Source organism: Schistocerca nitens, chromosome 3, assembly GCF_023898315.1.
Source record: "Schistocerca nitens isolate TAMUIC-IGC-003100 chromosome 3, iqSchNite1.1, whole genome shotgun sequence".
Taxonomy (NCBI): Eukaryota; Metazoa; Arthropoda; class Insecta; order Orthoptera; family Acrididae; genus Schistocerca; species Schistocerca nitens.
In genome coordinates this window covers 554,600,048-554,617,867 of record NC_064616.1, presented here as the reverse complement: position 1 = coordinate 554,617,867, position 17,820 = coordinate 554,600,048, and the positions used below count along the sequence as shown (strand labels likewise).

The 17,820-nt window shown below is 41.5% G+C and overlaps 1 protein-coding gene across 1 annotated transcript in view; it reads right to left on the bottom strand.

Annotated features, from left to right (window-relative positions):
• Positions 1 to 9,822, bottom strand: part of LOC126248463 (protein transport protein Sec61 subunit alpha) — a 42,262-nt gene extending 32,440 nt beyond the window's left edge. Inside the window, exons 1-3 of the mRNA XM_049949468.1 lie at positions 9,667 to 9,822; positions 9,398 to 9,465; positions 9,228 to 9,293 (exon numbers count right to left, since the gene is read on the bottom strand). Of these exons, the coding sequence (XP_049805425.1) occupies positions 9,228 to 9,293; positions 9,398 to 9,465; positions 9,667 to 9,673 (141 nt within the window). The 5' untranslated portion in view covers positions 9,674 to 9,822. The remainder of the gene's footprint in view (positions 1 to 9,227; positions 9,294 to 9,397; positions 9,466 to 9,666) is intronic.
• Between the last annotated feature and the right edge of the window lie 7,998 nt (positions 9,823 to 17,820).

Sequence of the window (17,820 nt, the reverse complement as noted above, 5' to 3'; positions counted from 1 at the left end):
TTTGGTGGCAGGAGGAACAGGACTTCTGGTCACGTGAAGACAATGTTATAAATACAAAATCAAATAGGGATAACGCACGAGTAGGTTTAATAACGAATAAGAAAAAAGGAATGTGGGTAAGCTATTATGAACAGCAATGTGAATGCATTATTGCAGTCAAGATAGACACAAAGCTCATACCCACCACAGTAATACAAGTTTATATGCAAACTACTTCCACACATGGAGAGATAGAAAAACTGCATGACGAGATAAAAGAAATTATTTACTCAGATAGTTAAGGGAAACCAATATTTAATGGTGATGGACTGGAATTCGATACTTGGAAAAGGAAAAATAGTAGATAAGTATGAACTTGGGGGAAAGGAAAGAAAAATGAAGCACCCTGGTAGAGTTTTGCACAGAGCATAACTCACTCACTGCTAACACTTGGTTTAAAAATCATAAAAGAAGGTTGTATACGTGGAGGGGACCTGGAGACACGGGGAGGTCTGCGATTGATTATGTAATGGTAAGAGACAGATTTAGGAACCAGGTTTTAGGCCGCAAAACAACTGTAGATTAAAATTGCAGAAATTGGAAACATGTAAAAGATTAAATAGATGAAACCTGGATAAGCTGAAAGAACCAGAAGTTGCTGAGATTTTCAGGGGCAGCAAAGGAATACAGTCGCAAACAAATGAGCAGCTTTAAGAGATGAAATAGTGACGGCAGCAGAGAATCAAATAAGTAAAAACACAAGGCCTAGTATAAATTCTTGGATGACACAAGAGATATTGAATTTAACTGATGAAAGGTAAAAATATAAAAATGCAGCAAATGAAGCAGGTGAACAGGGACACAAACGTTAAAAAAATATCAAATCGACAGGAAGTGCAAAATGGCTACGCAGGAATGGCTAGAGAACAAATGTACGGATTCAGAAGCATATTTCAGTAAGATACAGATAAATACCACCTACACAAAAATTGAAGAGGGCTTTGCAGAAAAGAGAAGCAGCTGTATGAAAATCAAAAGCTCAGATGGGAAGCCAGTCCCAAGGAAAGAAGGGAAAGCTAAAAAGGTGGAAGTAGTATACACAGGGTCTACACAAAGGTGACAAACTTTATGGCAATATTATAGAAAGGGAAGTGGACATAGATGAAGATGAGATGGGAGATATGATAGTGTGTGAAGAAGCTGACAGAGCTCTGAAAGACCTAAGTCAAAACAAGGCCCAAGGAGAAGAAGATATTCCATCAGAATTGCGGGCAGCCTTGGGAGACAAAACTCTTCCATTGGTATGCAAGATGTACGAGACAGGCAAAATACCCTCAGACATCAAGAAGAATGTAATAATTCCAATTCCAAAGAAAGTAGTAGCTGACAGATGTTAAAATTACTGAACTATCAGTTTAGTAAGTCACAGTTGCAAATACAGATATGAATTGTTTACAGAAGATTGGAAAAACTGGTAGAAACTGACCACAGGGAATAGCAATTTAGATTCCAAAGAAATGCAGGAAGATGCGAGGCAACAGTGAACCTGTAAGTTGTGTTAGAAGACAGATTAAGGAAAGGCAAACCCAAATTTCTAGCATTTGTAGACTTAAAGAAAGCTTTTGACAATGTTGACTGGAATATTCTTTGAAATTCTGATGGTATTAGGATAAAATTCAGGAAGCAAAAGGCTATTTACAGCTTCTACAGAAACCAGATGACAGTTAAAAGAGCTGAGGGGCATAAATGGGAAGCCGTGGTTGAGAAGGGAGCGAGACATGGTTGTAGCCTAGAAAAATTTGGAGTAGAAATAAAAGTTCAGGGAAAAGAAATAAAAACTCTGAGGTTTGTCGACATTTTAATTCATTCAGAAACAGCAAATGACTTAAGTGCAATTGAACAGAATGGATAGGGTCTTGAAAGGAGTATACAAGATGAACATCAACAAAAGCAAAACAAGGATAATGGAATACAGTTGAATTAAACTGAGTGATGCTAAGGGAATTAGATCAGAAAATGAGAAAGTAGTAGATGAGTTTTGCTATTTGGATAGCAAAATAACTGATGATAGTCAAAGTACAGATGATATAAAATGTAGACTGCCAATTATTTTCTGAGAGTAATTGTCCAGTGTTTAGCCATGTGTGAAAGTGAAACATGGACAATAAACAGCTTAGACAAGAAGAGAATATAAGCTTCTGAAATTTTGTGCTACAGAAGAATGCTGAAGTTTAGATGGGTGGTTCACTAACTACTAAGGAGGTACTTAACAGAATCACGGAGACAAGAAGTTCGTGGAACTACTTGACCAAAAGAAGGGATCGGTTGATACAACATGTTCTGAAATATCAATGGATTAAGGAGTTCCACCTCAAGATATACCACTACTGATTTTTTATCTGGTTTACTGAAATATATATATTTCTGCTTGTTTTAGTTATTCTTTGTGCTTTAGTAACCATTGTTGCCGCAACTGCATCATGGTCACTGATGCCAGTTTCAATGCAGGCAGCCTCAAAGAAGTCAGGTCTATTTGTTGCCATTAGATGCAATACATTTCCATCATGAGTAGGGTTCCTAACTACCTGTTCTAGGTAGTTTTCAGATAAGGAATTCAGTAGAGTTTCACAGGATGTCTTATGACCACTACTAACAAAACTAATTTTCCCAAGTAATAGTTGGATGAAAGTCTCCATCGATGATTACTTGGGTTTTTTTGTACTTCCTGCAAACAGTTATTCAGTGGTGGAAACTGCATTTGCCACTTTTAAGTAAGAACAGAAACGAATTTTGTGAAGGTTGATAGGGGAAACCTTCCAAAAGTTGGTGTCTAAGGCCTCTTCATGCTTAGAAAACAAACCAGACTTAAGTTCCAAAAGTAAGAAATACAAAAACTGCACTGTGTGGTGACTGGAACAAAAGTACTGTGATGTGGCAGTAAGTTTTAGACCTGTCTACAAACTGAGGAAATCTGCAACTTTATTATTTGGTTGGACCATGCTGGAAAGGTTTTCCAGGGCAACTTGTGAAAGCCTTCAATCTTGCCCACAAAAGCTTCTACCTGAAGACACCTACCACTTCCACTTCTGGGAATCTGCACCCCTTACTTGCTGAATGCTCCACTATGCATTGTCCCCCACTCTGGCCCAGAGTCACTAATGTCCAGTAGTGGCATCCTCATGAGCTTTGCACCTGAATCCACTTAGCTGCATATTCCACACACAAAAGTCTATCTCTGGCAGCTCATCCTGATGAGTTTTGTCATATTTTGAGACAAAGATATCCATATATGACCTGCATCAGAGATCTGGCTCAAACCAAGTATTGCCACAAGTTCAGTAGATTTAGAGGGCTACATCTTTGTAAGACACGACACATGTAATCAACGTCAGGCTGGAGTACGAGCGCACATATTGCTCTGATTTATCATCTACTGTGCTACAAATATCCAACAATATGGATGATAAACAAGTGGAATACATTCACAGAGATCAAATCCCTGAACAGAAAGAGCCTGATGTGTCCTTCACAAACCTTGTAAAACAGGTAGGTTTGCCTGCTTCGAAACTACTCTTAAAGTCTCAAATCGACATACAAGCAGGTAACTATAGGTGGTGACACTAACAAGTTTTCTATGCACTAGTTCTTACAGTGTGAAATTTAAGCAGACTATTTCTTCTTCAAACTTGTTGCTACTACAGTTTGATCCTACCCATAACATGAACAATGATCACAATCTCATACATATATTTGCAATGAAATCCCCTAACAGAATAATTCATACCCCCTCAAATATCTGCACCTCACATGTCTGCCCATAAATTTCATGACGTTCTTGATAGAATGCCTCAGGAGGAAACTGCAACTGACTACATACCAAACCCCAAACACATTACTTTAACTGGACTTGCAACTGAGGTGTAAGAAATAGTGCAATGTCTTCTATTTCTCGGACATAAACAAAAAAAACTTCATGGGTTTATTAACAAACTTAACTAACTATATGACAAATATGCTTCCCTGAAGTCTGGAAAAGTAAGAAGAAAACCTGTACCTTGGCTATCTGAAGAACTAAAACAGCTCATGAATTTCAGAGATGTTGCACATCATGCATACAAACTATATCCATGCCTGAAAGCCCTATTGCTTACAAGCAGAAGTGGAACAGAGCCAGTCAAGCTGTGTGAAACTGAAAACTCTTGCATGTCCATACAGTAACAGACAACAGAAAGAACAGCTGTGCTACACAAAAACCTACATGGTCTTAGTATAGGCAAAGTAAAAGCTGCAGCTGATCTGATTGGCACCACCACAGAACCGAACTGGTACTCTAACTTACTTACAACCACAGCTGAACCACAAATGAAACAGACTCATTGCTTATTCATGGGGATAAATGACAAGCTGTGAAAAATTCTATCTAAAGGACATTACATTGAATACCATCACAAAAGCAACCATTCATATCAGATCAGCATCTATTGGACAAAATGGCATCACAGTCCCACATATTAATCACTCCTTAACAACATGTGTATTCCCTGAGGCCTGGAAATGTGACAGATTAAGCCACTACCTGAAAAGGATGTTGCATTCTTCCTGCAGTGTCCAAGACCTGAGAGCATATACACCACTACCAGCTAAAACACTAAACACAAACAACCTACTAGACAAATACTGATCAGATTTCTGTAAATATCACAGCACATCTGCCTTAATAAAGGTAACAGATGACATGAAGCTTGCCATAGATGCACAAGAGGCAACCATCAAGTGCTTCTTTGACTTCCACAAAGCCTTCGACACTGTCAACTTTGACATTTTACTAGCCAAACTTAGCAGCCTTAACTTTTTGCCAAGTGCATTGCAATGGTTTGGCTCATACCTGATGTCTCACCATCCATGCATCATATTCAACCCCATAAAAGTTACAGTGGGGGCAGGTACTATCAGATGTCCTCGTGGTTTAGTATTAAGTCCTACATACTTTTCATTGTATGTAAATGATGTGCAATCAGTTTTGTCCTACTGCAAATACCGCATGTACGCTGATGACCTGTAGTTGTATATGAGCGCAAAACAAATTATCCTGACGACACCTACTGAGAACCTCAATACCGACCTGTGCACACTACATAAATGGGTGCGGGATATAAGATTAAAAGACAACCCATAAAAGAACAAAGTGATACTGACTGGTCATTCCAGATCATTAACCTGAAGTATCTGGAATCCCTACCATCTTTAACCCCAAATGGGAGAAAACTTCTCTCCTTCAGCAAACAGTCTAGGAGTAAAAATAAATGAAAAACTAAACTGGACTGAGCACATGACCCCAATATGCAAGAAGCCATCAGCATCTCTCCATGCCCTACAAAAATATAAAAAGCTATTCCCTCTTGACCTGAAAAAGAAACTTATACAAAGACTTATACTTCTAGTTACTGATTAGAGCAACGTTATCCTGCCAGGGCTTTCTCAGGAAAGCATGCAGCAACAATAACTGGTCATGATGCCTGTGTTCATTATATTGATGATGTTGAACTTTATCATATTCACAACTATCCTGTGTATCATATTCACAACTATTCTGTGCATGCAGACAAGTGCAGAGATTTTCATACCCTCTGTCTTGTCAACAGTCTTATCAATAAACACTGTCCCTCCTAACCTGTCTTTCCTCAACTTTAATAATCTTGTCCAAACAAGATGGCAGAAACCTCCATCCCCATCAGAGCAAAATCCTTTGTCACCCTCCAACATTCAGCCATTTTCTCCGAGTCCTCAGTATTAGGAATCTGACTCTGGAATAACCTCCCATATTATATTAAGAGAATTGAACAACACCTCCAGCTTCCGAAGACAGTTAATGACTTACTAATATAGCAACAATAAGGATTACCCTTCTACATCCTCCTTTGCAACAAGATATTCGTAATTTCCCAGTAAGCTTAGCTGGTACAGTCTCCTTAAATTTCCTATCCCCAGAGCTCACCATATCAGAAAACTCCTATCTTGTACACCTATAAATTCTTTTTATATCTGTCACCACCACCACCACCACCACTACTATAATCACTGATAGTGACACTAAAATGATTGTCACAGAAAGAAACACAGTGACCATTCTCTCTTTTCGATCTCTAAAAGAGCTGTAACGATTCTCCTCCTCTTTGGAACACTCAATTTCAGTAGTTTTTGTACATGCATTTGTACAATGTGGTACAAAACACCATCTGTAACCCGTTTTTCGGAATAAGATCTCTCTGAATGATATTTAAGACAGTTAAGAGCAGAAATCTAGCCAGTGATATCACAGGAACCATCCCTCAAATGAAGCATTTTAGTGGGGTTACATATTTGTTTTTTGTTTTTTAATTCATGAAGGTGGATGGGAAGCATGTTATTAGCAAAAAATGACAATCATTTACAAGGATTTCCAGAAAACAGTCAAATACCCTATTCCAAAACTGATTAGAAATCACTAAGCTTGTACAAGATACAAATTGCCTACGTGATAGTTATTTTCTGAGTATTTTTACACTAAACACCAAGAGTGCCAATTCACATTTTCCAGTATAACGTGGAAGTACCAATTAGGCTTCCCAACTGGTCAATTTGCTTTGCCAACTCAGAACCAAATTGTCCAGTCTCTCGCCACACTGAAGATTTCAAACGAGTGTGTGTGTGTGTGTGTGTGTGTGTGTGTGTGTGTGTGTGTGTTTTCAGTACTACACTGTAACCCATGTTCCATACACTCTTAGTACAATATTAATGCCCAACGTCCAGTTTATTCTTTGCCTTTAAGTTCGCATTCAGCACTGCTTGGTTGTCTCTGGATTGTTTTTCCAGTGGCGTTAGCTGTTTGTTAACAGTGCCACAGTATTATGGATTTGCTCACTGATTAAGAGTTGGCCAATACACATTTCACGTACAAGTTCACTGACTGCAACCAGAGGACTGACACAATCATGCTACACTTAGCTGTTGCTGCAATGAGGCAAGTACATAATAAAGTCATTCTGTGTTATGTACTTAACGCTTTGGTAACAATATTACAGGCTTTTTCACTGTTGTTGGTGTATTTCCACAGGAACAAAGATAACTGAGGAAACAAACCAAATAAATCACAACTGCATTATTAGTCTGTAATGAGCCACCAGAGACTGGACCCATTGTAGCAAAAATATCCCTAAATAACTTCAGAAATTCTGTCAGAGTTTGGTTTCACCCTTTATAACAAATAACTCAATATTATTTACAAATCCAGCAAAAGAATCTGCATAAACTATTCTTGCACTGTTATTGTCTTTAGTCCAAAGACCAGTTTAATGCAGCTCTCCGCAATTTTCTATCCTGTGCATACTGCTTCGTCTAATAACTGCAACATACATGCAGTTTGACCTGTTTACTGTATTCATGCTTATGTCTCCCTCTACAGTTTTCACTTACCACACTTCTCTAAATTACCTCCTTGATACCTCACAATGGGCTCTATGAACCAATGCCTTCTTCCAGTTTAGATGTGCTGTAACTTTCTCTTTTCCTCAAACTGTTTGAGTAGTTCCTTATTAGTTAATCAACCAATGTAATCTTCAGTATTCCTCTGTAGCATCATACTTCAAAGTGTCTTTTCCTTTTCTGAACTGCTTGAAGCTCACATTTCACCTCCATACGAGGCCACACTCAAAAGATTTCCTGACAAATTTATATTAGAAGTTGACAAGTTTCTCTTTTTAAGGAATGCCTTTCTTGCTACAGCCAGTCTGCCTTTTACACACTCACTACTCCAGACAGCCAGTTACTTTGTTAACCACACAACAAGACTTAACTATTTTTAGTGTAATTTCCTAATCTAAATTCTTGTAGTATGCTCCTGAATGTATTTAACTTTGGTACACACACTGTGATTCCATAAACCACAGTAACAAAATAAGATAGTCACAAAGTACCAAAAGTGTCACACGGAGACTTGCATGGGAACATGCTGTCACAGTATCAGCTGTTACTCCCTGCCAAAACTATCACATACCCACACTAACTCATCCTTTGTTTTTCTCCTCCCCATACACACCATCTGCTTTTCTACTAATGTCACCAGCCAGTCTATGGAATCAGTCTCCCCACCTGTCTATTATTCCTTCTCGAACATAGTCTTGTTCATAGCAGTATCTCACCTCCATTTGTGTTCTACTTCCCTTGCAAGCCAGTCTAATTAATACTGAATTATTGCTGAAGCAAACTAAATAGCTTACATCCATTACTTGTTGCATCGTTCTTGTAGCTCCCACACTCATCATGTTACCTTACATTACTGTGTGTTCTCTTAATGTATAAAAACTGTGACACCACGTATTCTTAAAATTATGCAGTGTATTAGATGAACAATAAGTTTACGTTTTGCTTCAGAAAGTGCAGAACAAGAAAGTCTCATGGTACTTATATCTTGCCTTTAATACAATATCAACAGCACAGCTAAAATGCTTGGGTTACAAATCTTACAGCTGTCAACTGTATCTCTACTATTTCCTAAATGATTCAGTACTCTCAAAGCCATAATACTACTTGAGATAGTGGGCTCAAATTTTACAGTGCCACTGACTACTCCCCCATCCCCCTCCCCTATAAACAGCGTTGTTTACGTTTTTTCCGGGGGGGGGGGGGGGGGGGGAGGGGATCTGAAGAGTAATCTGAGGTTGGGGTTAGTCACCAACATTTGTTCCACATTTAACATGTCATTATCACATGTGAAGTACGGTACATAAACTATAAAAATAATAACTGGGGCGGGCGTGCGCATTAGAGGGCGACGATAAATCATAGCTTTCAGCACGTTCTGTACGGACATTTGTAGACTTTTAGAGTCCACCAAGAAATGAAATCGGCCTTTCGGCTGCCAATTTGCATGTTATATGGCAAACATGAACAATCAGTGATGGATACACTGCTGCATAGAAACACTGTTTGAAACTGACGTTCGTCAAAAATATACGCACGTGTGACGCAGAAGCTGAAAACATGTCGACGCACTTACAAATGTTTAAAAACAACAATTCCACACACAAAACACGTGAAAACAAATTTAAAGCAAGTACTTATGGTAAATTCAAGTAACGGAACGCTGTGAGAAACATGGTTGTCTAACCTACAATGAGGGAGTGGCAAAAAGTTGCAAGGCGAAACTACAATTTTAAAGACAAGAATAAATTTATGTATGTACTAACGAATAGTCACATTTTAATACTGACCTGGCAGCAGACTAAAAATATGAATAACGTTATCGCTGTCCATAGCACCTTCTCACGAAACTGAATCTGGAACAAACATATGGTTCGTTAGAAGCTTCATAATAAATTCGCCATAGAAGGTAAACACAAAATATATGAACAAAACGTATTAAAGCACTTAAACGTCATACCTTACGTTCAGGTTTCGCGATTTCTGGAAGTATACTGCAAAACGGCTTGATTACCTCTAGGAACTTGACTGTAACACACGACCAACCATCAAAGTAATTACTTAAAATATGTCACCAAACAATACATAAAAAGCAATAACGCAGTAAGCACAGATCGAAATGTGAGATAATTAAACACTCAAAAACAAACTGTGATTAGTACCAAATGAAGTTCAGCAAAACTTCAGAAACTGGAAATAAATGTCACATTTAGAACAATCAATACTTACTCCCCATATTTACGGAGTTTTACACTATTTATATACAGCAATTCTTGTTTTACACGTTCTACTGCAACACGTGAAAATTAAAACACCGTCCGCAATCCACCCTCTCACAGTTTCGAAAGACAACTATGCTTTACACGTCCACAGTCAACCAGTCACGTGACTCGTCGACGCAGGCGCAGTTTCGTTCCAAGGACCGCTAGAGAGCTCTGTGGTGGGGATCATCCGGTTCCAACGCGGCTACTGTTGGAGCATGGAAGTACAGTTACACGACGGCAGTATTCGATCAACGTGGCACCATTGGGTAGGGCGGTGGACACGGACACTTCACTTAGTATATCTACGTAGTGCAGTAAACTTTCTTCAACTGTCATTCATTCAGTTCAGTCATAGTAATGAATAAATGTTACAGATACAGCGCATCGCCTACATTTGGGTCGTTTGCTAGTCTGTTTGCATATTTCAGCAAACTATTATCGGACCACCTCTATAACCCACCTCCCGCTAAAGGTCATTCATAAATGGATGTTTCGGGTTCGATAAAATCCATAGCACGACGTTATGAATCCTTCGTCTCCACGTATCTATGTAAACATATATCTGCTCCTTGTGAAATAGAGACGTGCAATTTGTTTTTAGGTATACTACTAATTTCAAAATTATATGCAAACCACTGTGAAGTGCGTGGCGGAAGGTACTTTCTATCATACAACATTTTTATGGTTTCTTCCCGTTCCATTCTCATAGGTAGCACGGGAAGAATGGCTAAGTTGGGAGCTGTAATGTACGCCTACGTTGTTCATGTAATACTGGACCTTGCAACTTTGTAAACAGATTTTCGCAGAGTAATGGACTTACGTCTTCAAGCGTCTGCTAATTCAGATTTTTCAGCATTTCCGTGGCACTCCCCTATAGGCCATACGAACCTATGATTTTTCGTTCTGCTCTTCTTTGTATACGTTCAATATCTCCTGTTAGTTCTGCTTTATATGGATCTCACACACTTAATACAGTATTAGAAAATAGGACGTACGTGTGTTTGTAAAAGTCTCCTTTGTAGACTGAATGCATTTTGAAAATAATTTATTGTCTAGCACAATAACACTGTAAATGTATTGCATTATTGGATGGGAAGCCCCACGGGTCACGTTCAGGCACCTGTCGGAAAGGATGTTCCTCCTGCCGCACATTGGCCCCTTTCCTTGCGGATATGTAAGATGGTTGGTTGGTTAATTCGGGGGAGGAGAGGGAACAGCGAGGTCATCGGTCCCATCGGACTAGGGAAGGATGTGGTAGGAAGTCGGCAGTGCCCTTTCAAAGGAACCATCCCGGCATTTGCCTGTAGCGAATCACGGAAAACCTAAATCAGGATGGCCGGGCGCGGGTTTGAACTTTGAATCGTCTTCCTCCCGAATGCGGGTCCAGTGTGCTAACCAATGCGCCACCTGGTTCGGTGGATATGTAAGAATTCTGCCGTGTGTGTTATTGTAGAGCGTAGGTTAGCGAAATGGATGCGCTCAACGTCCACATCCGACGGACGGATCGCCATCAACAGTGTCACATGCCCTCAGTTCTTAAGACATTGCTAAGAGGTTTGGAATTTAATCCATCTCTCTCTCTCTCTCTCTCTCTCTCTCTCTCTCTCTCTCTCCCTCTCCCCCCCCCCCCCCCCACCTTACCGGCCAAATACTGGTGGAGAAAATTTCATCCACCACCAAGATTCGAACCGGCTTACCTCGGAATCGAGCACCATAGTACAGGCGGTAACTGTACAATCACATTTACTTCTAACAAAATCGCCTGTTTCAGCTACAGCATTCACTCAGACCATAATATATATCCCACCACTGCGGAAACCAAGTTGTCAAGCAGTATGTCTTGTTACATCTCTGGACTTGCAGAGACGACTATGAAAACAAGTCTGCCGGTCGGAGTGGCCGAGCGGTTCTAGGCGCTAGTCTGGAACTGCTACGGTAGCAGGTTCGAATCCTGCCTCGGGCATGGATATTTGTGATGTCCTTAGGTTAGTTAGGTTTAAGTAGTTCTAAGTTCTAGGGGACTGATGACCACAACAGTTTAGTCCCATAGTGCTCAGAGCCATTTGAACCATTTGAAAAAGTCTACCGGAAATCAATGTTTATAGCTGCTGTTTGAAATACAGATGGTTACTTTTTTTGTTTTGTTTTCAGCTGGAAGACAGAAGTGTCGTCGTGAAAGACGTTGAATGAAAAGTTACTGATTTAGTACGTACGGTACTGAGCAGCATCATTATAGTGACCAAATAATTAGTAAAGTCGAACGTTTTAAATTATTGGTAATGCGAACAAGTATGAAGACGAAACTTCCTGGCAAATTAAAATTGTGCACCGGGCCGGGACTCAAACCTGAGACTTTTGCCTTTCGCAGGAAGGTACTCTGCCGACTGAACTATCCAAGCACGATTCCCCCCACTCCCCCAAGCCTCCCTTCGTCCCCGCCGCACACCTCGCAGTTTTACTTCCGCCAGTACTTTTTCTACCTTCCAAAGCTCACAGAAGTTCTCGTGCTTGCTAGACTAGCACTCCTGTTAGAAAGGATACTGTGGAGAAAAGCTTCATAATCACTGGCGTTAAAACGCGATAACTTGTTTGCCTGGTTAGCTTTTATTCAAGTACAGGGTATCTCCGATGGTGTCATGTTTTCGGGCAGTCCCGCCTATAAACAAGAATATAATTGGCGAGAAACTGCCTGTCAGAACTATCTACAATGTCAATTTGCGAGTTTCGTGAAGACCGTTGTTTAAGCATTTTCCAATAGCGACTCTACCATCTCTGAACATACGCGTTGCCGTGTGATTATCAGTTGACGATATGGAATCATCCAAAAGAAACTACAGCACTCTCTAAGCGAACAATCAGCAGAAAAATTATTTGGACGTCATAAACACTTCATCTAGATCTGCATAATTATATACTCCGCAAGGTACCGTAAAAGCTGCGGGGAGGATGCCCTGTACCCAAGGGCGCCCATACGATAGTTTGTAGAGATTGGGGGTGGGGGAGACAGACCTGGGGATATAGTGTATTTTTAGTACTTTGGAAGACGAATGGCGACTTGGAAGTAGGCATAAAAATTTGAAAGTCATATTGTATCCCACTACAGTCACTCAACGACGACTCCTTCCTGTACACAACAGTATCATCAGCAAACAACGGCAGATTGCTGCCGCCCCCCCCCCCCCCCCCGACCGCCATAGCATTTATGTATATAGAAGATAATAGCGATCCTATCACACTTCCCAGGGGCCGTCCTGACGATACCCTCATCTCTGATGATTACCTGAATCACTGTGCAGAAAGGTGTGCACTATGCTGCAGGTTTTCAGTAAGTTTCCAGGAGAACTGAAAAATCTGAGTGATGATAAACCCTAGACTCTGAAACATAAATTGAAAGGCTTCCTTGAAGCACACTGATTTAATTTTGCACAGGAGTTTCTTTGCAGTCGTATAGAGATTTCCGCTGTAATGTGTTACATGTTTGCATATACTACTGCAATTTTTTTTTGTGTTATACATACATCATAATTTCATCAATTAAGTAGTGAATCATTCCAAGTTTTCTCATATGGTCCCACAGAAACTAAGAAAGAATAAAATAATAAAACATGATGGACCTCATTCCTAATGAAAATAACACAAAATTTGTTGTATTCACATCGGGTCTCCACCCGGGACATCTCGTCATCTGGACGCAATATTTCGGCGGTCCACCTGGCCGCTATCTGCAGGTGAGTAGGCCGTCGCCTATCTCGCCGGACCTGAAATCAAACACGCCGCGGTGACTCCTTTATACACCGACCGTGGGTCCATCGCGTGTGCGCAAAAAAAAAAAACTGCCCTCTAGCGACAGACACAACAGCGCACCCGGGGTGAAAGCTCGCGGAAACGATAAATCGATATTAAACACTACTGACAATTTTTGAAGACCGAGACGGGGACGGTTGTTTCTTAATGTCATACAGAACAGGGTTCCAACACTTAGTTAAAGGATACCCCTTATCTCTGTTTATAACATTGTTAGATAGCCGGACATCAATAGCTTCTTTCACTACATAGCCCCAATACCGCGACGCGGGGGCAACCACTTGTGTCCCATCGTACAACATTTTATGTCCTTCCGTAAGACAATGTTCCGCCACCGCAGATTTTTCTGGTTGAAATAAACGCGTGTGTCGATGATGCTCCACGCAACGATCCTGGACTGTACGAGTTGTTTGTCCAATATAGACTTTCCCGCAATGGCAGGGAATCTTGTAGACTCCGGGCTTTCTCAAACCTAAATCATCCTTCACTGAGCCCAACAGGGCTCTGGTCTTACCTGGCGGATGGAATACACTTTTAATATTAAATTTCTTTAAAATTCTACTTATTTTTGAAGATATGCTCCCCGCAAAATGTAGGAATGCCTCCGATATGCTTGTATCTTCCGTTGGTTCCCCCGAAGGTCCAATCTGTAGAGCATGACGGATCTGATTGTCAGTATAACCATTCCGCTTGAAAGCAGCTTTTAGATGGTCCAGTTCCTGTGTCAAACTATCTGCATCTGAGATGGCGTAAGCTCTTTTTACCTCAGGGAAGAACGGTTAACAGATCCTCGTGCTCTTCGAACCTCGCAGCGTGCTGTGTGACACGTTGCATTGTCCTGCTTGTAGATGCCATCTACATCTACATACATACTCCGCAATCCACCATACGGTGCTTGGCGGAGGGTACCTCGTACGACAACTAGCATCTTCTCTCCCTGTTCCACTCCCAAACAGAACGAGGGAAAAATGACTGCCTATATGCCTCTGTACGAGCCCTAATCTCTCTTATCTTATCTTTCTGGTCTTTCCCCGAAATGTAAGTTGGCGGCAGTAAAATGGTACTGCAGTCAGCCTCAAATGCTGGTTCTCTAAATTTCCTCAGTAGCGATTCACGAAAAGAACGCCTCCTTTTCTCTAGAGACTCCCACCCGAGTTCCTGAAGCATTTCCGTAACACTCGCGTGATGATCAAACCTACCAGTAACAAATCTAGCAGCCCGCCTCTGAATTGCTTCTATGTCCTCCCTCAATCCGACCTGATAGGGATCCCAATCGCTCGAGCAGTACTCAAGAATAGGTAGTATTAGTGTTTTATAAGCGGTCTCCTTTACAGATGATCCACATCTTCCCAAAATTCTACCAGTGAACCGAAGACGACTATTCACCTTCCCCACAACTGCCATTACATGCTTGTCCCACTTCATATCGCTCTGCAATGTTACGCCCAAATATTTAATCGACGTGACTGTGTCAAGCGCTACACTACTAATGGAGTATTCAAACATTACAGGATTCTTTTTCCTATTCATCTGCATTAATTTACATTTATCTCTGTATATTTAGAGTTTGCTGCCATTCTTTACACCAATCACAAATCCTGTCCAAGTCATCTTGTATCCTCCTACAGTTACTCAACGGCGACACCTTCCTGTACACCACAGCATCATCAGCAAACAGCCGCACATTGCTATCCACCCTATCCAAAAGATCATTTATGTGCTGAGGAAGAACCAAATTGCATGTAGGAATGGACATGGTCCACAAGGATAGATGCATACCTGTATTGATCCACTGTGCCTTCCAGTATGACGAGATCACGCAGAGAATGCCACGAAAACGTTCCCTAGACCATAACGTTGTTGCAGGATGTTTGCTTGTAGACGTTACACGCCGCCTGTTGCCACTCAGTGGACGTTCGGTTGTGATATTGGTGTGCAAACTCCAGTCATCGAGGCTGATGAACAGTAGCCAGCATGGGTGCGTGAAACAGGCCCCTGCTGCGGAGGTTCATACGCAGCAACGTTCGCTGAACGGTCATTGAGGAGTCACTGTAGGTAGCCCCTTGGTTCATCTGGGCGGTCAGCTGCCCAACAGCTCCACGTGTGTTCACCCGTACACATCTCCGCAGCCTTCATTCACCACTGTCATCTATGGCCCGTGGTACACCGCAGTTGTCTCGGCGCTCGTTTTTCGATAGCGCCATTTTGCTATCCACGGTATGCTTTAACAACGGTGGCAAGCGAACAGTTTATAAACATAACTGTTTCGGAAATATTTCCACCCTTGGCCCCGAAAGCCAATGATCAAGCCGCTTTGTACGTTAGATAAGTCGTTTCGTTTACGTATTACGACAACGCCTGCACAATTTTCCGCGTCCTGCGACACAGTTTGTATTCCCTCCACTTCTAGTGCTGACACCTGACGTCTGTGAGTGGTTATTGGACGTTGACGTCGGACATATGTGATGGTCACACTGATGTGACAGTACCGTGTACTAGTGCTAGTTCACTTTCTTAACAAGTCATTGTATTACAGTACTTTATTCTTGCAATAACTAAATTTAAATTTTGATAAGGAGATGTTCAAAATGTGTGTGAAATCTTATTACTGCTAAGGTCATCAGTCCCTAAGCTTACACACTACTTAAACTAAATTATCCTAAGTACAAACACACACAACCATGCCCGAGGGAGGACTCGAACCTCCGCCGGGACCAGCCGTACAGTCCAAGACTGCAGCGCGTAGACCGCTCGGCTAATCCCGCGCGGCGATAAGGAGATATGTATAAAGAAACTGACTAGGATGAGTGGTCATGTGTCTGTCAGAGCGACTGATATTTTTTCAGCTAAGAGGTTCAGGAGAAGTAACTTCGCTACTGTGAGCTGTACCTCCTTAATTACTGTTTTGATGTTCATTTTTTTGCTTCAGCACCTAAGGCGAAGGGTGGAAGGAAGATAGGATTTAACTTCCAGGTGACATAGAGATTGTTAGAGAGGGAACACAAGCTCGAATTGTTTCAAGAATGATGAAAGAAATCGGCCGAGCCCTTTCAAATGAACCATGTCGGCACTTTCCTGGAGGAATTCAGGGCAATCACGAAAAACCTAAATCTGGGAACGGGAATGAACCGTCGTCTCTCCGAATGCGAGCCCAGTGTACGAAAGACCGCGCCACCTCGTTCGGTAACTATGGCAAGGATCATCTTACTTTGCATCTGACAATCGCAACGTGCGGTTATATCACGTTAATTTTTTAGTTTCATCAGATATTGGATGATGTATATGTCAGTCTGGTGTATACGATTACACCAAGGCTATGCAACTAGATTGACAATGGCCACCTCCTTCAGATTCCTATTTCAATTAAGGTATCACTACTAAAATGAGAAAAAGAAAATATGTTCAGGGATTGCATTTGGGAAAGTGTCTCTCGCTTATACTGTCTTACAAAGATCGAGGATTTTATCCCAAAGATTGCACCCTTTTCACCGTAGGCTCCGTTTGCGACTTTCGCGGAAATATTCCTCTAAAACGACTGGTCGCAGAACCTCTGAAGACTTACGACGATCTGATTGAAGAAAGTTGGTTGGTTGTTTTGGGGAAGGAGACCAGACAGCGAGGTCATCAGTCTCATCGGGTTAGAGAAGGACGGGGAAGGAAGTCGGCCGTGCCCTTTGAAAGGAACCATCCCGGCATTTGCCTGGAGCGATTTAGGGAAATCACGGAAAACCTAAATCAGGATGGCCGGACGCGGGATTGAACCGTCGTCCTCCCGAATGCGAGTCCAGTGTCTAACCACTGCGCCACCTCGCTCGGTGATTGGAGAAAGGGGAATATCGTTACCCACCAGCAGAACAGGAATCTTCAGTGGGTTTTTGTAACAAGGAATATCTTCACCCCTAAGCTGTCATGAGCCTTTACTTAACTTACTACAGAGACGCCTGAGATGAGTATTATCGTAGCCATCATCATACACAAGGCGTAAAGAAAACACGTACACGAAATTTTAGTGTTTATAAGAGATAAAAGAAACACACTTTAATGTGACAAAAAGTCACAAATTCACCGTCTCCCAGATAGGGGCAACCAGTTCTTCTGGAGTGTCTATCGTTGTCACGCTTCATCTCCCCCTACAAAAAGAAATCAATGGGAGTGAGGTTGTGGCCACCGCAATGGTCCACCCCTTTCAATCCAAAAATTGGGGAAAACACTGTTTAAATGTTTTCTGTCATCAACGGCAATGCGTGGTGGGGCCCCGTCAGGCTGGAACCATAATTGTTACCTGACTGTTAGCCGTACAGTCTCCGATACTTCC